At 40.2% G+C, this 27,559-nt stretch overlaps 1 protein-coding gene across 1 annotated transcript in view; it reads left to right on the top strand.

The window, feature by feature from the left end:
* LOC106581819 (activin receptor type-1C) overlaps positions 1-21,167 on the top strand; it is a 33,754-nt gene extending 12,587 nt beyond the window's left edge. Inside the window, exons 3-9 of the mRNA XM_082966980.1 lie at positions 12,711-12,962; positions 13,277-13,505; positions 13,806-13,975; positions 17,084-17,240; positions 18,710-18,834; positions 19,283-19,413; positions 19,873-21,167. Of these exons, the coding sequence (XP_082823106.1) occupies positions 12,711-12,962; positions 13,277-13,505; positions 13,806-13,975; positions 17,084-17,240; positions 18,710-18,834; positions 19,283-19,413; positions 19,873-19,998 (1,190 nt within the window). The 3' untranslated portion in view covers positions 19,999-21,167. The remainder of the gene's footprint in view (positions 1-12,710; positions 12,963-13,276; positions 13,506-13,805; positions 13,976-17,083; positions 17,241-18,709; positions 18,835-19,282; positions 19,414-19,872) is intronic.
* The last annotated feature ends 6,392 nt before the right edge of the window (positions 21,168-27,559 follow it).

The raw sequence follows: 27,559 nt of genomic DNA, 5'->3' as shown, positions 1-27,559 counted from the left end.
TTAGCTAGCTATAACTGGCATGTTCATGTTTCGGTCATGATCAACGGAAAATAACCTCATGACCTGGGTGGTCTTAACCAATCATAGCGCAGTATGATATGACGGTAGAATGCAACCAATTACAATTGAGTATGTTGACACATGAATATTACAGGGGGTGTTTCACAAAGCAATAAAAAAGAAACTCTGTTGCAAGCAGCTAAAATGACGCGCAAGTTGTGTAACAGCAGCTCTACGCTGAGTGCAGTTCCTGTATTGTTGATATTAAGCCTATTTTCAACTTTGAAAAATAACTGTTCAACATAGAAAGAATAATGCTTTAGTACATTATTTTCTATTACTTTATTATGACATCATTTTGTATTACTTTATTACACTAGTATCTCCATGGTAATTCTAACATTCTAATCTTATCAAATATGAGGTTTTGAGAAGGAGATGTTGTTGTTGTCTCTGAAATGGTTGTTTCTAACCAAATTGTCCCCATCCACCCACTGAACAAATCAAGGACCGTAAAATGTCAACTGCTCATTATTTAAACATAATGACAAGGTTAGACCTGCACTGCATTAGGATTATGTCTGGCAGTACAGACATATGTCTGGCAGTACATGGACGATTTCAGAGTCAAGATCCAGTCAGGTCCATAATTATTGGCACCCTTAATAAAGATGAGCAAAAAAGACTATCAAATAAGTAATATAAATACTGAGCTATATTGCATGCTCCAGAAAATTGGGAAATGATTTTATACTAATACAATTGCTCAGAGAAATAGATCTGGTTGAACAAGTAGCTTAATACAAAAAATATAAAAAAGATAGGGGTCAAAATGATTGGCAGCCCTGTTTTCAATACTCTTATCACCCTCCCCTTATTTTTCTGAGATTGGAGAACACATTGGGAGGGATCTTAGACCATTCCTCCATACAGGATATTTCCAGATCCTTCTTGTTATCCTTCGTCTGTGCTTATGGACTGCCATCTTCAATTCAAACCACAGGTTTTCAATGGGGTTCAAGTCCGGAGACTGAGATGGCCATTGCAAAATGTTGATTTTTGTGGTCAATTAATAACTTCTTTGTGGATTTTGATGTGTGCTTGGGGTTATTGTCTTGCTGGAATATCTACTTGCGGCCAAGTGTCAGCCTCCTGGCAGAGGCAACTAGGTTTTTATCTAAATTGTCCTGATACTTGGTAAAGTTCATGGTGGCATTGACCTTAACAAAGGCCACAGGACCAGTGGAAGCAAAATAGCCCCATAACGTCAAAGATACCCCACCATATGTGACCTTAGGTGCTTTTCTGCATATGCTTCCATTTTTCGACTCCAGACTCACCACTGGTGTGCGTGGCCAAAAAGCTCTATTTTCATGTCATCTGACCATAGCACCACCTGGAGTTTGATAAAAAACATTAGCACTTGGATTGGAAACGGTGCTATGGTTATCCTTACAAGGGGAGTGTGCTAGGGTTGAAAACAAGGGTGCCAATAATCCCCTGTCATGACGTTGCCCTCTTTGGACACTGCGAGCACCATCCCCCGACCTCTATACTTCTGACACCAGGCTCTGTAAGAGCGGTCGTAAATTCCTACGAGGAGACCCTCTCCTCATGGCCCCAGTATAGAGAGAACAAAGGAGTTATTCCACCTCACAGAACTGGAGAACCGAACGACATTTATGTTCTGGAGAAGGTATAAAAGATCGGTGAAGAATCCAGCTACGAACTGGTCCATTTGGTACAATATTGTGAAACTCATGAGAGACAATACCGCCACATTACCATAATCATGTTTATACAATAGCCTCAGCTATGAGACTTACATCTAAATGGTTGTATAAAATGAATGAATAAGGATGGAACTGTTTGTGAAATTGTGTAATGTGATTTTGGACTGTTTAATGAAGGAAACTCTAATTCCCTTTGGAGTCTTAACTAAATCAGAGGACCGCCCATGAGCACAGTTATGGTCTGGCGTCATGCGACAGGCCCTTTTCTGCTCTTCCGAAGAAAACCAAGGTGGGGGTTTTATATCACCAGACCGAGCTTACCTCAATTACGAGATGGCTAAAGGTTGGAGACCAGCTTACCTCGATAACGAGAGGGCCAAGGTTTGACCATGCATTCCTCTTTCTGAACTTTTAACCATACCACGTGGTTAAACTCTTAGACTATCGATACCGACAGAATAAGAACAAGTCTTTAATATTAATTACTAGTCTGCAGCTAGGAATTCAGTATCATTGAACGTGAAGACCGACAACCGCCGAAACATCTGCCCTATAACAACATTAATGAATGTCACTCTGAACTACCCATTCTAACCAAAACAGAGAGGGAGAGGGCGGACAGACTCCAACAGAAACAAACTTTTCAACAGAGACCCCGATGACACACTGAGCGTAAATATATATATTGATTGCAATTGTTCCAGAATGAGTGAGCGTTCATGTGCAAAAGATTAGTATTTCAATTGTTATAATTATCAACTCTGTAGTGCCTTCTCAGCTGACCCCCCACTCCCCTTTTGTCTAACAAGCCGCCATGCCGGTTTAGCCCACTAGGGCACATTCCTCTATCATTTCTTTGTAACGATATCTACTGTTTGTTATGCATTTCTGTGAATTACCTAGTTAGTAAATAAATGATTTTAAGACAATTGATGTATGGATGACTCATAGTGAAGACTGGGTTCGTGCAGATAACCAACAATTTACGACGTTTGGAATGAGACTGACGAGGTAAAGAATACGTCATTAATCAGAAGACTAAGTGATCAGATATTAAAATATCTGAAAGTTATATTAGGAAAATTATAACTTTGTAATCTGAATATTTTCCTTGGTGCCCCGACTTCCTAGTTAATTACAGTTACATGATTAATCAGGTTAATCGCGTGATAATAGAGTTATTTGATAAATATGTCTTCAGTTTAATGATGCCAAAGACACGACACCACTATATATATTTTTTTGTCTTTATCAAGGGTGCCAATAATTATGGACCTGACTGGACATAGCACCAAGATGCATTTTGAGTTGTCCTTTGCAATGCATGACTCCATGGTATGTATTGTTGGCAAAACAAGCTTCACCATCAGGATGCTCTGCTGTTCCCCCCCACTCGGTTTGGGTTTTCGTCCTCATTTTTATTACTTGTGACAGTGTACCAACCTGGGCGGTACTCGGTTTGGTCTACCAGTATTGCGGCGCTGAGGGTTTGTCTTAGTTGTCTGTGTAACTTGTCTGTCCACCGGAATCCTCCCAGTTATAGCCTTCGGGTTTGAGGACCGCGCCTACCCCGCAAGATTTGGAGACTATGTTTCGCTCCAGCAGGCTTGCAGTTCTCCACTGAGTGAACTAGGTGTCGCGAGGTGCACCACGTTTCATCTCTCACAGGGCGCAGCCATCTTGGCTTGACTCCTGTGTGTACCACGGTGAACCACGGTGAACGAGCTATGCAAAGTAGCTAGATTAACGAGAGGTGACCATTGCAGGACTAAGCACGGTTATAAACACACTTCCCCTTAAGTCTTGCCAACCACGTACAGGTGAAGTCGGAAGTTTACATACACTTAGGTTGGAGACATTAAAACCACTCCACAAATGTCTTGTTACCAAACTATAGTTTTGGCAAGTCGGTTAGGACATCTACTTTGTGCATGACACAAGTTATTTTTCCAACAATTTTCCAACAATTGTTCACTTATAATTCACTGTATCACAATTCCAGTGGGTCAGAAGTTTACATACACTAAGTTGACTGTGCCTTTAAACAGCTTGGAAAATTCCAGAAAATGATGTCATGGCTTTAGAAGCTTCTGGTAGGCAAATTGACATCATTTGAGTCAATTGGAGGTGTACCTGTGGATGTATTTCAAGGCCTACCTTCAAACTCAGCGCCTCTTTTGCTTGACGTCATGGGAAAATCAAAAGAAATCAGCCAAGACCTCCGAAAAAAATTGTAGACCTCCACAAGTCTGGTTCATCCTTGGGAGCAATTTCCAAACGCCTGAAGGTACCACATTCATCTGTACAAACAATAGTATGCAAGTATAAACTCCAATGGGTTCACGCAGCTGTCATACCGCTCAGGAAGGAGATGCATTCTGTCTCCTAGAGATGAACGTACTTTGGTGGGAAAAGTGCAAATCAATCCCAGAATAACAGCAAAGGACCTTGTGAAGATGCTGGAGGAAACAGGTACAAAAGTATCTATATCCACAGTAAAACGAGTCCTATATCGACATAACCTGAAAGGCCGCTCAGCAAGGAAGAAGCCACGGCTCCAAAACCACCATTAAAAAAGCCAGACTACATTTTGCAACTGCACATGGGGACAAAGATCGTACTTTTTGGAGAAATGTCCTCTAGTCTGATGAAACAAAAATAGAACTGTTTGGCCATAATGACGATCGTTATGTTTGGAGGAAAAAGGGGGATGCTTGTGTAGTAGAGTGATGTTGTTCCCCTAGATTATGCACCAAGTTGCACACAAGGACAGTTCAAGTAGGCCAGGTCAAGAGGGGATGTTAATAAGTTAACTCTTACATCTAGACGTTCCGCTAGCGGAACACCTGCTCCAATATCCAATGATGGGCGTGGCGCGAATTACAAATTCCTCAAAAATACAAAAACTTCAATTTTTCAAACATATGACTATTTTACAGCATTTTAAAGACAAGACTCTCCTTTATCTAACCACACTGTCCGATTTCAAAAAGGCTTTACAGCGAAAGCAAAACATTAGATTATGTCAGCAGAGTACCCAGCCAGAAATAATCAGACACCCATTTTTCAAGCTAGCATATAATGTCACAAAAAACAAAACCACAGCTAAATGCAGCACTAACCTTTGATCTTCATCAGATGACATGGCTAGGACATTATGTTATACAATACATGCATGTTTTGTTCAATCAAGTTCATATTTATATCAAAAACCAGCTTTTTACATTAGCATGTGATGTTCAGAACTAGCATTCCCACCGAACACTTCCGGTGAATTTACTAAATTACTCACGATAAACGTTCACAAAAAACATAACAATTATTTTAAGAATTATAGATACAGAACTCCTTTGTGCAATCGAGGTGTCCGATTTTAAAATAGCTTTTCGGTGAAAGCACATTTTGCAATATTCTGAGTAGATAGCTAGCCATCACGGCTAGCTATTTTGACACCCACCAAGTTTAGCCCTGACCAAACTCCGATTTACTATTAGAAAAGTTTGATTACCTTTGGTGTTCTTCGTCAGAATGCACTCCCAGGACTGCTAATTCAATAACAAATGTTGGTTTGGTTCAAAATAATCCATAGTTATATCCAAATAGCGGCGTTTTGTTCGTGCGTTCAAGACACTATCCGAAGTGTAAATAAGGGTCACGCGCACGACGCATTTCGTGACCAAAAAATTCTAAATATTCCATTACCGTACTTCGAAGCATGTCAACCGCTGTTAAAAATCAATTTTTATGCCATTTTTCTCGTAAAAAAGCGATAATATTCCGACCGGGAGTGGTGGTTTTCGTTCAAAGACGAAAGAATAAAAACATGGAGTCGACTCGTGCACGAGCCTCAGTCTCATAGTACTCTGACCGGCCACTATCCAAACGCGCTAATGTTTTTCAGCCAGGGCCTGCAAAGCCACGATTCAGCTTTTTGCCGCCTTCTGAGAGCCCATGGGAGCCGTAGGAAGTGTCACGTAACAGCAGAGATCCCTTGTTTTGGATAGAGATAATCAAGAAGGCCAAGAAATGGTCAGACAGGGTACTTCCTGTACAGAATCTTCTCAGGTTTTGGCCTGCCAAATGAGTTCTGTTATACTCACAGACACCATTCAAACAGTTTTAGAAACTTTGGAGTGTTTTCTATCCAAAGCTAATAATTATATGCATATTCTTGTTTCTGGGCAGGAGTAATAATCAGATTAAATCGCGTACGTTTTTTATCCGGCCGTGAAAATACTGCCCCCTAGCCATAACAGGTTAATAACAATAATAATTCAATGTGTTTTCTTTATTTAATTACAGCAGCATAGTTAATGTTATTTTTTGGTGTACAAACTTTTTTGATATCTATATTGTAAATACACCTAATTGTAAAAGTTTGTATATTTTGGTTTGGTCCATCGCGGGTTATCCGTACTTACATACCCTTTTATTGTTCTCTTTTGCCGGACCTTCAACTAGCAAGGTATGTTGTCCTTGGCGCCGTAATTTGTCAATATAAAACTGTGGTAAAGTTACATAAAGTGCTGTTACGCAACTATAGGTTTTGTTACAATGTGGACAATTATAAAGATTTATGTTAACAACTTTCACCAAGCTCGCTAATTAGGGTACCTATTGTAACTCGGGAGTATTTGGGACCGTGTTTGAGTGAGTTGCTATGTGTTCACGCAGGCGCCCGAGAGCTGTGACTGCACCGAGGGCTAACATATTGTGTGTTGTCTCTTCGTGTGCAGGTATGTCTTTTATTTTGTCCGAATATGTTGTATATCATTTTAATTGTATAGTATGCTGTTGGGCACTGAATGTATGTATGCAGTTCCCGCTCTTTTGCCGGACCTTCAACTAGCAAGGCGCCCGAGAGCTGTGACTGCACCGAGGGCTAACATATTGTGTGTTGTCTCTTCGTGTGCAGGTCAAATAAAAATGATTCAACCATCAGAATTCCAGTTGTGGCAGTGTCCTAAATAAAAGTACACAACGCAGAACGAACCACGCTACACTTGCAAGCCGAAGAACACCATCCCAACCGTGAAGCACGGGGGTGGCAGCATCATGTTGTGGGGGTGCTTTGCTGCAGGAGGGACTGGTGCACTTCACAAAATAGATGGCATCATGAGGATGGAAAATTATGTGAATAAATTGAAGCAAAATCTCAAGACATCAGTCAGGAAGTTAAAGCTTGGTCGCAAATGGGTCTTCCAAATGGACAATGACCCCAAGCATACTTCCAAAGTTGTGGCAAAATGGCTTAAGGACAACAAATTCAAGGTATTGGAGTGGCCATCACAAAGCCCTGACATCAATCCTATAGAATATTTGTGGGCAGAACTGAAAAAGCGTGTGTGAGCAAGGAGGCCTACAAACCTGACTCAGTTACACCAGCTCTGTCAGGAGTAATGGGCCAAAACCTATTGTGTGAAGCTTGTGGAAGGCTACCCGTAACATTTGACCCAAGTTAAACAATTTAAAGGCAATGCTAACAAATACTGATTGAGTGTATGTGACCCACTGGGAATGTGATGAAAGAAATAAAAGCTGAAATAAATCATTCTCTCTATTATTCTGACATTTCACATTCTTAAAATAAAGTGGTGATCCTAACTGACCGAAGACAGGGAATTTTTACTAGGATTAAATGTCAGGTATTGTGAAAACTGAGTTTAAATGTATTTGGCTAAGGTGTATGTAAACTTCAACTGTATATAGCAAGAAATTAGCTATAAACATAGCGTGAGTTAAAGCCGACCCACACATAAAGCAAGAAATAAGCTATAAATGTGTGTCATGTTCAAGCAGTTTACACTGTTGGCTTAATTATTTAGAAAAGCTACAGCCATTCATGTCTCCTCTCCTTCATTCAGATAGTGTGTGTGTGTGTGAGACAAAAACTGATACTGGGTCCATGATAATCTTTACTATTATACAGTATTGCACAGTGCTTACTGCAAACAGTATATTCAGAGCGGCTTGTTATAATCCAATCGTTGCAGCAGGCTCAACCGATACCCCGCCCATTTCTTTACAGACAGAAGAACTAGCCAATAGTTGTTTATAGCACACAGCACTTCACACTGAATGAAAGGAACATGCGTGCTGGCAGCTGAAAATCACGATCACGGATAATTACAAAACATACTTGTGTAAAAATCGTATTCGGAAAATTCTCCATATCCATTACTACTGTGTACTCATTTTGTCCGAATCCTCGGCACTCCCCTGCTGTACATGTAAACAGGGCTGAAAAGTGACTGGTCGCAGGAATATATACTGTAAATACTGTGCCTTCAAAGTATTCACACCCCTTGACATTTTCCACATTTTGTAGTGTTTCGAAGTGGGTTTCAAATGGATTTAATTGTATTTTTTTGTCAACAATCTACACAAAATACTCTAATGTCAAAGTGTATGAAAAATTCTAATATTTGTGAAAAAGAAAACACTAAAATACAGTATCTTGAGAAGTAATCAACCCCCTGAGTCAACACATGTTAGAATCACATTTGGCAGCGATTCCAACTGTGCGTCTTTCTTGGTAAGTCTGTAAGAGCTTTCCACACCTGGATTGTTCAACATTTGCCCATTTAAATTTTTTTTATTATCTTCAAAATTCTTCAAGCTCTGTCAAATTGGTTATTGATCATTGCTAGACAACCATTTGCAGGCTTTGCCATACATTTTCAAGCAGATTTAAGTAAAAGCTGTAACTGGGCCACTCAGGAACGTTCACTGTCTTCTTGGTTAGCAACTCCAGTGTATATTTGGCCTTGTGTTTCAGGTTATTGTCCTGCTGAAAGGTGAATTAATCTCCCAGTGTCTGGTGGAAAGCAGACTGAAACTGGTTTACCTCTAGGATTTTGCCTGTGCGTAGCTCCATATAATGTATTTGTTATCCTGGAAAACTCCCCAGTCTTTAATGATTACAAGCATACCCATAACATGATGTAGCCACCACTATGCTTGAAAATATGGAGAGTAGTACTCAGTAATGTTTTGTATTGGATTTATCCCAAACATAACACCTTGTATTCAGGACAAAATGTTAATTGCTTTGCCACATTTTTGCAGTAGTACTCTACTGCCATGTTGCAAACAGGATGCATGTTTTGGAATATTTGTATTCTGTATAGGCCTCCTCATTTTCACTCTGTCAATTAGGTTATTATTGTGTAGTAACTACGTTATTGATTCATCAAGTTTTCTCCTACCACAGCCATTAAACTCTAACTGTTTTAAAGTCACCATTGGCCTCATGGTGAAATCCCTGAGGGGTTCATTTCCTCACTAGCAACTGAGTTAGGAAGGACGCCTGCATCTTTTGTAGTGACTCTGTGTATTGATACACCATACAAAGTGTAATTAATAACTTCACCATGCTCAAAAGTGAATTGATCTCCCAATAAGTAGATGCCCTTCTTTGCAAATCATTGGAAACCTCCCTGGTCTTTGTGGTTGAATTTGTTTGAAATTCAGTGTATGTTGTAGACCCTATTTTATTTGTTGTGCCCACCATCGGTTGAGACACTGCATGCTCTTTAATACAGGGTGGGTGTCATGTTTTGTTTGATTTAATGTACTAAAATGTGAATAACATTTTAATTTCAACTTTCAAATAGTACCACGAAGATGGTTGGAGGTCAACACATCAGCCACTGTTGATTTGAGTGAGAATGTATATTGTTTTAAATTAAACTGTCAATCTTCCATAGGAAACCTTTTGAAATCATAGAAATATAGATAATAGAATCGACATTCCCATTCAAGTTTAAATTAAACAGAGGGTGGACCAGTGGCCATCTTTCTGGTAGTAATTAGGGGTTCACAGAAGTTATGAACCTATTGTTATTCTTAGATTATAATTTGGCACACAGAAACTAGATGCCTATGAGTTACTTGGTAAAAAAGAGTGGCACCGATTGGCCAATAGGTGGCGCTTGTATAAGCAGTCTCTCTTAAACCCTCATATCTGCCCGTGTAACCTAGAGACTTGAAACTATGTATGTAGGTGCGGAAGAAATTTGCATCAAGAACCCATAACGTCTATCAGGATAGATTTTCCTCCATCTTGGACATTTTGGAAAACCTTAGAAAAACGTCTTCTCATAAACCATAGGACCAAATGGCACCAAATTCTGAATGTAGACCCACTATACGTATTAACTTAGTTTGGGTAAAAAGATGGCTGACTTATCTACAAATCAAAAATCTGGTTTTTATGTGTCCATTTATATCCACTCCACAGTGGCGTATCAACTTTAAACGTATCATCGCTATCATGGACATCCCTAAGATGAACCACGCTGAATTTGGTATTTATGTAAAAAAAAAAAAAAAAGCAGGGATTAACACATTCTTTGCATATGTAACGCTAAGGCTGAAAATCACCATCATCTTCTCCTCCTGAACCATACGTCAGATTCACCACATATTTTGTATTTAGACTCACTAGATCAGTGTTTAATGGTTTTGAGATTTGTTTTTGCACATATGCTAATGAAAAAATGTATACTTAAAAAATCTTTCATGAACCATCAATCAGATTGACTCAATTATACTGAAAAATATATATAAACGCAACTTGCAACAATTTCAAAAATGTTCATGAGTTACAGTTTATATAAGGAAATCGGTGAATTCATTAAATTCATTAGGTCCTGATCTATGGATTTCACATAACTGAGCAGGGGTGCAGCCATGGGTGGGCCTTGGTAGCCCCCCCCCCCCGATGATCCCGCAGATGAAGAAGCCGGATGTGGAGGTCCTGTGCTGGCGTGGTCTGTGGTTGTGAGGCTGGTTGGACTGCCAAAGTCTCTAAAACGACATTGGAGGCAGCTTATGGTAGTGAAATTAACATTCAATTATCTGGGAACAGCTCTGGTGGACATTTCTGCAGTCAGCATGCCAATTGCACGCTCCCTCAATGCTGGAGAATGTGTGGCATTGTGTTGTGTAACAAAACTGCACATTTCAGGGGTGTCCTTTTATTGTCCCCATCACAAGGTGCATCTGTATAATGACATGCTGTTCAATCAGCTTCTTGATATGCCACACCTGTCAGGTGGATGGATTATCTTCGCAAAGGAGAAATGCTCAGTAACAGGGATTTAAACAAATGTGTGCACAAAATTTGAGAGAAATAATATTTTGTGCGTATGGAACATTTCAGGGATTTTTCATTTCAGCTCATGAAACATGGGACACTTTACATGTTCCATTCATATTTTGGTTCAGTGTAATTAGCCTCTAATGAATTTGAGAAGGATTAGTCGCTGCATTCAAAGTGGGCCACGCTATACACCACTAGATGGCACCATATCACACCAGGGATATAAGAACTGAACCGATGGACATGGGGACAAGAAATTTGGTATTGTAAACCTTATGTATATGTCCTTAGAAGCTGTGTGAATATAAATTCGCTGCAACCTTAGCTGCACCAGACCAGTTGGTGGCACTATAGATGTCATTGGCACCATAGGATACTATAGCAATAACTATAGATCAAGTAGACTTTGTCTCATGCAAATTAATGTTAGATTAAAATTATGCAGATGAACAATGTGAAACATTTTGAAAATAACACTGAAATATTTCCTTAATCTTATCATAAACCATTAGTCAAATTGACCAGAGAATTGGTATATAAACTCAATACATTAGAAGTAATGATTTGAACAATGATTACCTGCTAGACTAAACTTCACTAGACTTAACTTCACTAGCGTCATCCTTGTGGTATTGCGAGATAAACATGGTAATGCTTCCGCTGATTGTAAATAAAGGAAGGTAGCGCCTACATGCTAGAGTTTGTCCTTTCTGTCATCCTGTGAATCCTGTTCATTGCTACCCACAGCTATATTTAGAAGTTAACATTTACATTTAATTTATATTTCAATAGTGTACCGGCTAAATTGCAGTGGTCTGAACTTGGGATAGGTTCGTTCTACCGATGACGGGCACAACACGGACACCTCAGATGATGTAAAATAGGTTCTTCGCTACAACAAGCGTGTTTACACATTTTTTCGTAAAAAAAGATTTTTTGGTCGATTAAATTATACAACTGTTTGATAACCCTGTTTTGTAAGCTTTCAAATTATATAAAACTCAACTGTTTTTCAGTGATGACGACATGGATGTCGGGTGTGGTATGCAAAATGGTTCAACTTTGAGCGCCTCTATTTTGGTATTCAGGTCATTTGCATTGACCCATTTTTGCACTGACTCGATGCACACTCACTGGACTCTACCCACACACTCAGACATATTTACGCTGACACTCCAACAGACAAACGCACACTCACACATGCTCACACACAACACACACATGCATATTGACGTCACACACACACACACACACACACACACACACACACACTGCTGCTACTCTGTTTATTATCTATCCTGATTGCCTAATACATTTGAACCCTAACCTACATGTACGTATTACCTCAACTACCTTGTATCCCTGCAGATTGACTTGGTACTGGTACTCCATGTATATAGCCTCCTTCTCTATTGTGTTACTGTTTTCTATTTGCTAATTTTCTTACATTTGAAAAAGAGCTCGTAAGCATTTCAGGGTAGAGTCTACACCTGTTGGATTCGGCGCATTTCACAAATACAATTTAATTTGTTTTGGTAGAGATTTCAGCTTCACATTTTGATCACAAGCTGCAACAGCATGTAATGACTACATTATTGGCAGTAATGGGTTAATTACTAGTGGTTGGAAATCACCACTAGAGGGCATGGGAATAATGAGAAGTATTAGCCTATGTATGATTTGGGTTCAGGAAGTCTTTTTTTTTATCCCTAATGTAAAAATCCCCATCCACCTTTTTAAATCTTATATAACACATGTGTGGGCCATTGCACATTCATCTACTGATCAAGTCTTGTTATTGCATAAGACCCTCTGTTTCTTACATAGTGTGTAGTGTACTTACAGTATGTTGCTGTGTCTGTGTTGTGTAGGCTATGTAGAGAGGCCTTCGGAGGAGCCCGGCTGGGGCAGGCTGGAGCTGGCAGCAGTCATCCTGGTGCCCTCTACCCTGCTCTGTGTGAGCATCCTGCTGGGTGTGTGTGTGGTGCAGGGCCAGCCCTGTGCCTACAACCGGGCCCACAAGAATGACGTGGAGGAGCCCCTGGACGACCAAAGTCTTATGTCCCCCGATAAGTGTCTTAAAGACCTCATCTACGATATGAGCACCTCCGGCTCAGGCTACGGTAAGAGAGAGTCTATACGTGTATGGTTCAATGTACAGTCATAGGAACATAATCACTAGAATGGGTGTCCCCCATCAAGTCAATGGATCTCTAATGGTGATTCTATTTAGGCATGCACCAGAGGAGAGCAGGTAATGGTGCTCTGATAGATGGACCTCCATAACGAATTTAGCATTTTAAATCAATTTGATGTTTTAATATTGAAAATTGGGCAGCAAGTGAGAGTAACAACACACTGAGTTCAGAGTTTATAATTGGATTATGTTCCTGACAGAGCATTTGTCACTGATTTTTTTGTTTGTTTTGTTTTACAGGGCTACCACTGCTGGTACAACGGACAATAGCTCGGACCATCGTGCTGCAGGAGACCATTGGGAAGGGCCGCTTCGGGGAGGTGTGGCGAGGGAAGTGGCGAGGGGAGGACGTTGCGGTGAAGATCTTCTCATCCCGTGACGAGAGGTCCTGGTTCAGAGAGGCAGAGATCTATCAGACCATCATGCTCCGACACGAGAATATCCTGGGATTCATTGCAGCTGATAACAAAGGAACTTATTGACATATTTGGTCCAAATGGCACCCTATTCCCTATATAGTGCACTACTTTTCACCAGAGCCCTATATACTATATAGGGAATAGGGTGCCATTTGGGAGGCATCCTTGCTATAACTGCCCTTGATATGCTATTTTGACTATGTAGTGACTTAAGCAGGAAAAGCTCCTGGCCCTAACTACATTTCATGTCATGTACATTGTTTTAATGTGTGACAAGAAGCGTTCTCAAGTATGACTGTACACGTACACTAACCCCAGGTGTGTGACCATGCCCTTTTGCTGTCTTCTGCAGATAACGGCTCTTGGACCCAGCTGTGGCTGGTGACAGAGTACCACGAGCACGGCTCCCTGTTCGACTACCTGAACAGGTACACAGTGTCTGTGGACGGCATGATCGTTCTGGCCTTGTCCATCGCCAGCGGCCTGGCACACCTCCACATGGAGATCATTGGCACTCAGGGTGAGGTGTTGGCACCGCAAATCCTTTCAGCCTAGATCTTTAACTTCCCGTAATGGGAATTTAAGACGACTATCATTTTTAGATTCAGAGTGATTGATATAATGTAGAATATTGAGAGTCTCTGTATCCTACAGGGCCACAGATGTATACTATACACTACAAGGCTTATTTGTAGTGTGGTATAGGCTTCAATAACAATAGAAAACCTGTGTATCTGTCAGTCTAGTTTTGGACTGATGCCATTCCCACTTTAGATATTCTATTGAACATCCCACAGGATTGACATGTATTCTTGTAGTGGAAATAATGATTCACCAAATGTCAGAACTATAATTACAGGGACTTGGCGAGGGCCTCCTTTTTATAACAGAACAACCATAGAAAATCCTCTTTCTAATCTTAGAAAAGCTACTTTCCAAAGCACACTTCTTTGTGTTGCTAGTTACTTGCTGATGTGAGCTTGTTGCATTCACAACGATAGCCTTATTTCTATACAAATTGTTTCTTCTGAATTCTTTATTTTTTTTGTCACGTTTGCACAGCACTACTGTTAATCTATTGTTAGCATCTATTTTGCAAGGGCTATATAACAGTGACAACAAACATCTACCCATGTTAGCAAGTTATTGAATAGACATTAAATATAACCAGGGTTGGGGAGTAACAGATTACATGTACATGTAGTCCGTTACATGTAAGGAATTACAAAAAACTGGTAACTGTAAATATTGTAATCAGATTACAGATACTTTTGAAAAACTAGATTACTTTGAGGATTACTTCACGGATTACTTCGCCGATTACTTCTAAATTCGGAAAGGATGTTTGCGAAAAAAAATCTTTGACACTTCTCTGTTTTCTCAATGACATTCAAATCAGCATTGAAAGAAGGTCCAAGTTTAAATTTGTTCCATCCTGAGTGAGTCTGACCACAAGTCAGAGACCACTGTGATGACACACCAAATGTGTTTGATGGATCGTGGGAAAAGAGCAGGAATAGGCTTTTTTAGGCTACAGTCCATGCTATGTCTTCCAATGGTGCAACTGCTGTCGGCATCCAAAGATTATCCAACTTGAATAAACACTTGGAGGTAAGGATGACAGCAGTGGTGTAGTCTACGGCAATACGGATACCACTTATTATTGATATCTACATAGTGCATTGACATGAATCACACTGCTGCTCTGTCATTTAGCTATTTGCGACTTATGGATTGTGGTTGTCATGGATGGCTGTTCACAAATCTAAATGTGTATTTGAACCCAATAATGGTTGAATTCGAAAAGTTTAAGCTGCCTATCAATCATTGTTTTTGAAACCAGTGGACAGCCAGTGAAATATGTGCTCTTGCAACAGCTGCATAGTGTTGCATAGTGTGCATAGATCCCAGCCTATGGAATAAAAGTGGGGCTTTTACTACTCAATCTAATTCATGCTGATAAAAATCAATAATCCATAGGCCTAATGGACACATGCTCAAACTCACACACTTTTGATAGACTTAAAGGGGCAATCTGTAGTTGCTACATCCATTTTTGGACTTATAAATGATATATACATTACCAGTCAAAAGTTTGGACACACTCATTCCAGGTTTTTTCTTTATGTGAAGACATCAAAATGATGGAACAGTACATATGGAATCATGTAGTAACCAAAAAGTGTTAAACAAATCAAAATATATTAAATATAATATTCAAGGTAGCCACCCTTTGCCTTGATGACAGCTTCGCATACTCTTGGCATTCTCTCAACCAACTTCATGAGGAATGCTTTTCCAACGGTTCCCACATATGCTGAGCACTTGTTGGCTGTTTTTCCGTCACTCTGCGGTCCAACTCAACCCAAACATCCCAATTGGGTTGAGGTCTGTGGAGGCCAGGTCATCTGATGCAGCAATCCATCACTGTCCTTCTTGGTGAAATAGCACTTACACAGCCTGGAGGTGTGTTGGGTCATTGTGCTGTTGAAAAACAAATGATAGTCCCACTAAGTGCAAACCAGATGGGATGGTGTATTGCTGCAGAATGCTGTGGTAGCCATGCTGTTTAAGTGTGCCTTGAATTCTAAATAAATCCCAGACAGTGTCACCATCAAAGCATAATCACATTATGGATGGTCAGTCCTTGCATCCATAGCTCCGTCTATTAATCTGAGAGGGGTTACATTTCTCCAGGCCCATCCCTCAGCTTTTTACCAAAACAGGGGCGACCATTTTGTTATTGTTTCATCTGTGGATGTGCCCTTTTAAACAGCTGTACATTATCAAGATATCAAATTGTCACCAACAAATAGGTAAACAATAGGCCTATAGCATATGGCATTCGTTTTTTTCACATGTAAATAGCACTTTTCAGTAGTGCTCAAAGCATGCCATTCCATGAGGGCAGCATTATTTTTCAACCTGAATCAATGAGCCCAATCAGTCCTCCATGACAACAAAATCATAAAGAACAGAGTAGGGCTGGCTAATAAGTCCTTAGTTTTGGGGTCATGCTCAGGTAAAACAATTTGGATAATCTTTACTTCCATATTTCCAAGTCCTATTCTTGAAGATCAAGGGGTATAACATTTATTGGAATGACTGAAATTCTGATAGACTTTGGTTTTTAATGTAAATATAGAATTTAATCGTATTATTATATGTAGTAGAAAGTGATGGGTTAGAAGAAGCCTACATAAACCAACCCATAAAGTAAAATTTAACATCCATATATGGCCAGCTATGTAAACTTTAACATTGATTTATCCTGCAATAGATGTTGTTCAATTGGTAATATAAATGTTTGTCTTCTTCTAATGCCTCTTAAGGGGAAAGTCATCTAAAAGTAACTGAATGTAATCAGATTACGTTACTGAGTTTGGGTAATCCAAAAGTTACGTTACTGATTACAATTTTGGACAGATAACTAGTAACTGTAACAGGTTACATTTAGAAAGTAACCTATACAACCCTGAATAACTATGTTGTAATGTGTGCATCCATTCTTAGCACTAGACATGTATTTTGCAAGGGCTATACAACAGTGACAATAAACCCATGTATCACTTTAGCAAGTTATTGAAATTACATGTAATAAAACTATGAGTTGTGATGTGTTTTACAGGGAAACCTGCCATTGCCCACAGAGACATCAAGTCTAAAAACATTCTGGTGAAGAAGAATGGGACGGCTGTCATAGCAGACCTCGGATTGGCTGTGAAACACGACTCCAGTACCAACATCATTGATATACCATCCAATCACAGAGTAGGAACAAAGAGGTAACTAGGCAGCTTTTAACTGAGAGAAAAGAGCATGGGCATGTCTATTGGCCACTTTGATGGACCTTTTTCAATTATTAGTATTTTATCTTTTTATATCCTTTTAGAGAGATGGAGGGAGCAGTATTGGCTGACGATCAGGAAGGTCTCACATTGACTTTGAGTGTGTCCAAAATGCCACAGCGCTAGTCAGAAATGGCGCACTAGGGAATGGGGTGCCATTTGCGACGCATCCAAGTCTTCACATCTCCCTTGCCCTCGTTTGTTTATGAAATTGATGGCTAGCCGACAGGTATCCTCTTCCACGTGCCACCTTCATCATTCAGAGCTCCTGTTTTTAGGACACCGTGCGCTGTTAACTGTTAATATAGTGATGGGACCGCTGCTCACACGGAGCCCTGTCTTCTGTCTATATAATAATAATAACATGTCTGTATCTCTGTGTGCCTGCTGCCTGTCTGCAGGGTGGGAAATGAACTTTTTGGTCCAGCAGCCACTGGTGGAACATTCTTTTACTTGCCTAAATATGTTTTTCTCCATAATTACACCACAAATCACCCCCCCCCCCCCCCCCCCCCCAAAAAAAATGTATTACTACTAAGAAGTAATGGGTTATATTTCTTAATTTCATAAAATGTTTGTGACCTGCATCTTTTAAGCAATGTATGTTTAAAATGAATCATTTCGATCCAATAATAAAAACAGGTAAACAGTTCTACAACTGAACATCTAGAATCAACAAAGTGCCTGCCCTGCCACAAAACGCTGAGTGATACAGCTTATTTATTATTATAGTTCAGGGCTCAATGCTGACATTTTTTACAAGAAGTACATGATGTTCTCATAAGTAGAAATGTAGAAGCACAAAAATAAATCAAGGAGAGCAATGACTAAAGGTTAATGAATAAACGTTTTTTGGGGAGTGATCCATCCTCAATCAAGCACAGTCATTAGGTGAGACAAAAATGTTCAGCTGGCCCTTTAAGGGACCAGCTGTGGCAACTAAGGCACTAGCTTGTCAGTGATGGAAAAAAAAATCTCAGACTGCGATGTCTTCCTATGCAGCGGGCAGTTGCAGCAAACTCAAACTAACTTTGATAAACAACCTAGCATGTGAACAAAACGATCTAACTGTCCAAGAAACACAACGACAAAGTCACACTTTTAGTAGCCTTTCTTGTCAGTTCGACAAACCACTACATGTGGGCTTTGGATGGAGAAAAAAAACAGTTCCCAAATGCTCTGTGTGACCACCCGCCAACATGGCTGGTGAAATATAGCTATAGTACATTCTTACCCGCCGATGACAAACTATGCTCTCATTTGGCGGGTGGATGGTGATAATTTCCAACCCTGCCTGTCTCTGTATCTCTGCCAGGACATTGAGTGCCTTCAGATGCATCAGTGTTGACTCACTCACCCTAATACCCTGTTGGTTAGTAGTTAACGAGTTCTTCCTCCCTCGGCAGGTACATGGCTCCAGAACTGCTGGATGACACGATCAATATTGGCAGCTTTGAGTCATTCAAGCGGGCAGATATATACTCCCTGGGCCTTGTATTCTGGGAACTGGCACGGAGGTGTTCCATCAGGGGTACGTATTTTTTAAACTCTTAGTACAAAAGCAACCGGAAGCAAATACAATGGAAGGCTACTAGAAATGACAGTATTTAAAGCGGAAGCTAATATTGTATTCCCTGTATGCACTATAGGGTGCCATTTTGGGACACCTTCAAGTTATTTAACTCTTAGTACAAAAGCAACATTAAGCAAATGAAATGGAAGTCGGGAAGTCTGGTCTGTTCAGCTAATGCACTCAGAGAAATGACACTGGAGTAGTGATTGATGCAGTTATTGGTTTATTGGGTAGGCGATGAATATACTTTATTCAGTGATTCATCATTTAATGAATATTAATGACTAATTCATTTTACCACTGATATTAAGTAAACACAATTTCTCACATTGCCATGGAACTGATGACGGATGGTACATTTGTGCCAGGGAAATGAAGAAATGTGCTCGTTTTTCTCCCCCCACAGGACTTCAAGAAGATTTTCAGTTGCCTTACTATGATATGGTGCCTTCAGATCCTTCTGTGGAGGACATGAGAAAGATAGTCTGTGACCAGAAACTGAGACCTAACATTCCCAACCAGTGGCAGAGCTGTGAGGTGAGATGCATTTTTTGGGGGCTGTGATAGGGTTGAAACTTTCCCAGAAACCCCGGTTGGAAGATTCCTGGAATCGGTAGGGAATAAGCAGGAACTCTGTGAATCCTCAGAACGGGAAGCCTAGGAATTTTTGGACAAATTTTACAACCCTTGACTTAAAAAAATAAAATGTAGCTTCCAGTATATTGCCATAGGGCCGACTGAAGTCAGATTGGGAATACAATATACTTATTGTATGTTAGCTTGGTTAGCATTTAGAATTGTACCTCTGTAAATTGAACTGCTGTTTTTGAGGAAGGTTTTACTTGCAATGACTGATATGGGGCTGTCTAACCTACCTTATTTGAATGCACTTACTGTAATTCTAAGTTGCTCTGCTCTGGACAAGAGTGTCTGCTAAATAGCCAAAATGTACCTTTTTGACCTGTTGATTGAACATGATCCTTCTTGATTCACCAGGCACTGCGGGTGATAGGCAAGCTGATGCGCGAGTGCTGGTATGCCAACGCTGCAGCTCGCCTCACCGCGCTGAGGGTCAAGAAAACTGTCTCTCAGGTGACTGTACTCAAGGACATCAAAGATTAGCTAGCCCACTGGCTGGCGCACCTGAACGTCCTGTCATTGGTCTGGAGCAAAGCATCCTCAAGACCACACTGAAACAGGAAACGCTCAGCTGGGTCGTATTAATTAGAAACCAAAACAGAAGAGAATGGGGAGGGACTACCTAAACCTATCCAATAAGACATTCTCATTACAAAATGTTTTGTTGTGGTTAGTAAATGTAGGTTTTAGCACGATGTTCCAAATGCCTGTATCGCAAGAATCAAGATTTTTGTTTTGTTTTATGAGCGTTCATGTCTGCTTGTTCTCATGAAGTCTTTTTGGTCTCATCTCCTTCGCTCCTTCTGTGCTGTTTGCACCTTCCCACTTGCACACACACACACACACACACATACACCAAGCCTCTCCCCATGCCACTCACATCGAACATTAAAGATCACTTCTATTTGCATTTGAGGGTTGGTCCAAAATAATTGGTCACATGGACACCCAAACACATTGAGACATTATTTTACTGTAACAGAGGAGAAGTTACCTTTTCTAACGATACCCTTTTTATGTCTCGACTCCCAGACCCTCCTAAAACTGGAGTATCAATGAACATGATTGTGGAACATTTATGCACAGTTTCTGTCACACTGTGACAAAAATGCAGTACTTGGTACCAAGTACCGCTAGGAACATTTTATCCACATACTGTTAATGTGCTAGCTGTCTAGTCTGTGTTTTTGTAAATGTGCAATGAGCATAAGAAGCATTTTATAAGGTAGGCCACTTGATTCCAACATCTGAACAAAGTGGACAGGCTAGCATGCTGTTTAAACAGTTGGAGACGGACAGGGGCTTGTGTTCAGAACTGTTCTAGCTACCTTGCTAGCAAGCAAATTAAGAGAAGTTGGTCATTATTAGTGCATGGTTCGGGTAAAAAAAAAATAACAAAAAGGGCATTTTTATAGACAGACTTGAAAGCCAGATCAGTGATTATTGCAAACAAGCAGGTTGAATACTATTTGATAAAACAATGTAATTATTAGTGGGTGTTATGGTTGTGGAAGGCTTATACTTACCCATATGTATAACTTTAGAAGCCCTGAATTCATTTGATTATTCCTGACTGTTTGAAATGCGGTGTATTGACCTTTAATTGTGCAACAAAGCTTATTTAAAGAAAACATTTAAAAAAAAAATAATAATCAAGATGTATATCGTGAATCGGCCATAGGATCGGAAACATTTAGATGAGCTTTTTAGGCCATATCGCCTAGTCCTACATGGTGTGCGCTAATGAATACGACCCAGCAGTGAGCATGCTCAGCTTGTGATGCCAAAAGAGCCTGCTGCTGTTCAGCAGGGAACACTCCTGTCCTGCAGTGTGTGGCTGGAACTGGATCAACCAATCCAGAGGAACGGGACACGAAACTGTGACCTATCAGAAGAAGATGGATGATTTACAATGTACCGATTTCCTCTGCTACCTCAAGATGTTTTTAAGTGCCCAAAGCTTGAAGTTGCACATTGAACGCTTCGTGCCATATTATACTGTATGTAGTGCTAGGCAACATGCAAAATGACTGTAAATGTTACTGAGTAACGCACTCACTGCTATGCCTGATTTGTACAGGAAACACAAGGTCTATACCCATAAAGATAATTGTTACTTGAGAGCTGCTCCTCTCTCCCCCAACCTATTATATTTGTCATCTATAAATATTTTTTATATAAGACTTGAAAATAATGCCTATTTCAACTACACTATGTATTTAAGTCAAACATAGTCCAATATGTTGTATAAAAAAAGAGATCATATTTAAAGGGGCAATCTGCAGGTTTAACAATAACAAAGCCGGCACCCCACCGCTGTTTTTGTCAACAGCTGAGGGATGGAGATGGAGAAATGGAACTACTCTCCAATTCATAGACGGGTGTGGATGCAACGACTGATCATCCATGATATCAAAATGATAGTTTTCCACCATGTTTTGAGGCTGTACAATGCAAACAATTGCGTTGTTTACAAACAATGGAGTAAAACAAGCTTGCATTTTCGGTTCTGATGTGGTACGACAGTCTTACTAAGCTCATGACAAAATGTATAAATGATGTTCTTCAAGAGTCAATGGGTATATATCATCAACTGAATAAAAGTAAAAAAAACAACAACTCCGTAGCAAACACAGATTCTCTTTTAAACACAACCGTACACAAATAATGTATGACTTAGAAGTATTTTCCCTAACAACCGCATCTTCTCTGAGAAGCACAACTTTTGTTATATTACGGAAAAGAGAACTACACCGAACAAAAATGTACATGCCACAATTTCAAAGATTTTACTGAGTTAGAGTTCATAGTAGGAAATCAGTCAATTGAAATGAATAGATTCGGCACTAATCTATGGATTTCCCATGACTGGGATAATATATATGCATCTGTTGGTCACAGATACCTTGGGGGGAAAAAGTAAGGGCGTGGATCAGAAAACGAGTCACTATCTGGTGTGACCACCATTTGCCTCATGCAGCGCGACACATTTCTTTCGCATAGAGTTGATCAGGAAACATGAGGTGATGGATGAAGGGCAAGACAATGGGCCTCAGGATCTCGTCACGGTATTTCTACATTCAAATTGCCATTGATGAAATGCAATTGTGTTTGTTGTCCTTAGCCTATGCCTGGCCATATCATGACCCCACCGAAACCATGGGGCACTCTGTTCACAACGTTGACATCAGGAAACCGCTCGCCCACACAACGCCATACACGCTGTCTGCCATCTTCCCGGTACAGTTGAAACTGGGACTCATCTGTGAAGGGTACACATTTCCAGCGTGCCAGTGGCCATCGAAGGTGAACATTTTCCTACTGAAGTCTGTTACGCCCCCGAAGTGCAGTCAGGTCAAGGCCCTGGTGAGGACAAGGAGCACGCAGATGAGCTTCCCTGAGACGGTTCTGACAGTTTGTACAGAATGTTCTTTTGTTGTGCAAACCCACAGTTTCATCAGCTGTCTGGGTGGCTGGTCTCAGACCATCCCGCAGGTGAAGAAGCCAGATGTGGAAGTCCTGGGCTGGCATGGTCTGTGGTTGTGAGGCCGGTTCAACGTACTACCAAATTCTCTAAAATTACGTTGGAGGCGGCTTATAGTAGAGAAATGAACATTCAATTATCTGGCCACAGCTCTGGTGGACATTCCTGCAGTTAGCATGCCAATTGCAACGCTCCCTCAAAACTTGAGACATCTGTGGTGTTGTGTGACAAAACGGCACATTTTAGAGTGGCCTTTGTAATGATCATGCTGTTTAATCAGCTTCTTGATATGCCACACCTGTTAGGTAGATGGATTATCTTGGCAAAGAAGAAACGCTCTCTAACAGGGATGTAAACAAATTTGTGCACAGAATTTGAGAGAAATATGCTTTTTGTGCGTATGGGAACATTTCTGGGATCTTTTATTTCAGCTCATGAAACGTGGGACCAACACTTTACATGTTCCATTGTGTTTTATATTTTTGTTCAGTATATTTAGGTGTTTATGGAAACACTTATTTCATAGGGATATATTTATACTGTATATCCAAAGCCTTTAATTGAATGCTGCACGATGTAGAGACACTATGAAAGGCCAATGTGAAAATATATACATTTTGTACTTTATTTTAATATTTTTTTTCCTTTAGATCATTTTTTCATGCAGTACATTGTTGGTATAAGTTACTCAAGCAGTACACCCTTTACCCAAGATAATATACATGACTGAACATTTTCAAATTGTTCACATGAAATAGTTTAACTAGAGCTCTCGTTATCAACAAACACGGTCGCTTTTTATTGACATTTGTTAATCACCTGGAAAATGATGAGCCCCTTGTATGTTTTTCAGTCCAAAATGTGTTTTTAATTCATTGTTGGTTATCTGCTAAAGAGGGATTTTACATTGAGTCGTCAGCACAGCCGTAAGTTTCAACAAGGACTGTGTTCAGGCTGCTCATGTGAACACTAATACCACTGTGATACCTGGCTTGAGAAACCCTTGCCATAACAGGCTTAGGAATGGAAATATTGTGTGGGTGTCTACTGTACACCACATGGTAGGCCTGGTGCTCTGTTTGTTTAGGCCTGAAGCATGTTCAATCAGAATTACAGCACAGACATGTTGCCGATGTACATATGTATTGTCTGTGGTGTCATTACAGAGATTGTTTTAAGACGAGTGCTGTTTAGAATAATACACTTTACTGATCCATATCCACCCTGGCTTTTAATGACTTGTATGTAGATATACTCTTATTGTTGCTTATGCAACTAAGCTTTTCAACATGTTTTGTTCTGTCTGTGTAGTGTTGTGGATGGGATGGTGGCAGTACAGTATCTATGAAGCATGGTCAATGTAGCCTCTGTAGTTGCTTCATGGGTGTAAATGACCGGTTCGCTGCTCTGCTGCACATATAACTGTATCATTTAGTCAATGTTACAATGACATTTTGTATGTAAAAACAATGATTTGTTTCACTCAATATCTGTGTAATTATTTTACAAATTATGTAACAGAAAAAACTCATATATTGACATTGCAGTATTTAGTGCTCTGCCTGTATCCTGTGGACAAACAAATGTTATTTGTCTAAGTTGGAATTCAGTCATGCTTTTGTCATGTGTCGAGGCCTACAGTCGAGTCAGTTTCTATGGCTGAGTTTACACAGGCATCCCAATACTGATATTTTCTCCCACTGATTAGTCTTTTGACCAATCATATCAGATCTTTTCACATCGGCTGTTTTTCAGAGCTGATCTGATTGGTCAAAATACCAGTTAGTGAAAAAAAGATCAGAATTGATTTGCTTCTGTTAAGACCATCAGTCATTCCAAAGAAAATATCATCGTTTTGTAATTTCCGTTCAAATATCTTTTTTGAAGATTTTGTATGACACGATTGTACGTTTTGCCTGCTCTGGGAATGTGATGTTACTTTTATAAAGAACGATTAATACTGGGAAATGTCATCCTCCAATCAATTAGCATCGTTCTTTCTGTTGACAAGAGTAACTAGTAACTGGGGGCGGCAGGTAGCCTAGTGGTTAGAGCGTTGGACTTGTAACCGAAATGATGCTAGATCGAATCCCCGACCTGACGAGATAAAAATCTGTCGTTCTGCCCCCGAACAAAGCAGAACAACAATTTCACTGTTCATAGGCCGTCATTGTAAATAAGAATTTGTTCTTAACAGACATGCCTAGTTAAATAAACAACGATTTAGTGTTGTGAATTCAGATATGGGTCTCTTGTCAATATGATGTGTCATTGCATTGTCTTTCCGTCTTACACTATTTATTATAAATACGTGACAACAGTGAATCAATAAACAACTTTTCATTGAACATGAGATTTTTCTGAGTAGTTTAATATTTCATCATGTTTACCAAATGTAATTCCCATGACAGATTATGATAGAATCAGGGCATGATTTGATCTTCCTGAATGAGAGCATTTTCGTTAGTTTACCTCAAATGACAATTTATTGTGTATGCCATCTATTTTTCCCTGCAATGATTCATAATTGTACTGTGGTTCAGAAAGCATTACAGCGTACTTAACAATTATAGAGATTTTTGTCCGTTAACTGGAGGAAATAAGCCATGCCACCGTGGCTGTTTGCAGCACTACTCAGATGAGTCAGGCGCTCCTGAATGTGCTGTGCTTGGGTTTAACTGACTCTCCATTCGATTCTACGGCACAGTGACTGAGAACATGGACAGTCATAACGTGTTCGTTTTAGATGTGGCTTTTTAAAAAAAAAAAATGTTTTTATAGACATTTCAGAACTCAGGCTTGGTTTTTCTCAATGGTGAAGTGACTTACTGAGAAAAGTGTTAACGTGCTCAAAATAATTGATTTGAATGTTCTGCAGAGTTGAGATAAAACGGTGTCATAAAACCCTGTCCAGTAGTACACACTGTATAAGACTCCACTGCTCCAGTCTCACACTGAAGGGCAGGACAGGAGTGAATCTCCAACTAGGCAAGCCTATTTCAACAACTGACTGTAAACTTCCTACATTCTGATAATTGGTCAATTAATATCCCAGCAACTTAAAGCCGATCAGCGTCATCTAAAATTTGAAACATTAGTGAGGATATGTTGGGAGTTTTTTTTTTGTTTGTTCTACACATTTGTCTTGATGGTGAGGTATTGCAATATGTTATGGGTGACAACCATTATAATTACACTTCTAGTTGCAACTCATGGGATGCGTCGCAAATGACACCCTATTTCTGACTTAGGCTGCGTTTAGACAGGCAGCTCAAATCTGATTGTTTCCCCCCACTAATTGGAATTTTGACCAACCAGATCAGCTGTGACAAAGATCTGTAGTGAAAAGATCTGATGTGATTGGTCAAAAGACCAATAAGTGGAAAACAATATCAGAATTGGGCTGCCAGTGTAAACAGCCATAGTGCACTACTTTTGACCAGAGCCCTTTGGGCCCTGGTCAAAAGAAGTGCACTATATAGGGAATAGGGTGCCATTTGGGAAGATCTCCTTGTCTGTACACAGTGTTACAGTGGAGGGAGATTCTACTGGCCAGACAGTCCCGTGGGAGCTTGGTCGCTGGCACTGCTAAGGGCCACGCATGTTCAATGGGCCAGAGGGGAATGCAGTGAGGCAACACTGCTGTTCATTGGTCTGTTTCGTGAGGAGGGTATTACCAGGGGGTTCATATTGGGCCTGTCCCAAATGGAAACCTATTCCTTACATAATCCATTACTTTTGACCAGAGCCCGTCCATAGGGTGAACTTCATAGGGAATAGGGTTCCGTTTGGGATGGAGTTTTTTTTAGGTGTGGGACATTCTGATGTTCCTATTTGACTAATTCCTAATTCATTTGTTTTGTGTCCCAAACACAAAGTTCTGGGGTGCTTGAATGGATAAGTACTGTCTGTACGATCATAAAATACATATTGTTTATCTTGTAAAAAATACTTCTATCAAAGAACAATAGAAAAATTGTCAACACATCACATATCTGACATTGATTTTAGCCTTGACTGTTGGCCTGTGTGTGATTTCCTCTCGGATCAAACCACGTCCGATGCCTTCTAGCCATTGACCCATGCTGTGTGTTTGTAAAGCAAGTCTCTAGCCCCGAGCGAAAGCCTGCTTTTGTCTGTCCTCACAAGACAAATCTCTTTGCTTGGCGGACCAGAGAGGCTCAGGTTGACTCCAACCCATTCAGAAAACAGAAAGTGGAGTGAGGGGAAGCAGGTGCTGATGCTAGTCTAGACCACAGAGGTGGCAGTTTTTCATGCATTGCTGATTTCTGACAGACCATAAATCAAATCGCACAGACGGCACAAAAAAAAGGGGGCTGTTTGAAAAGAGAGAGAAAAAAAGTATGCCGATTTCCTTTTCCTGGCCACAGCAGAGCAGACAAACGGTACACAAGAAAAATTAAAAAGAAGGGTGGAAAGAAAATAAGCAAAGGGCTGTGATCCGCTAACACAGGAGCATCATAATCGCATGGTGTGGATTTCCGCTTTAGCACATTTATTTTAAGCTGCACAGCAGTGGCAGGGACACATCACATATAC

Source organism: Salmo salar, chromosome 21, assembly GCF_965601325.2.
Source record: "Salmo salar chromosome 21, fSalSal1, whole genome shotgun sequence".
In the NCBI taxonomy this organism is placed as follows: Eukaryota; Metazoa; Chordata; class Actinopteri; order Salmoniformes; family Salmonidae; genus Salmo; species Salmo salar.
This window is presented reverse-complemented; position numbering and strand designations above follow the sequence as displayed.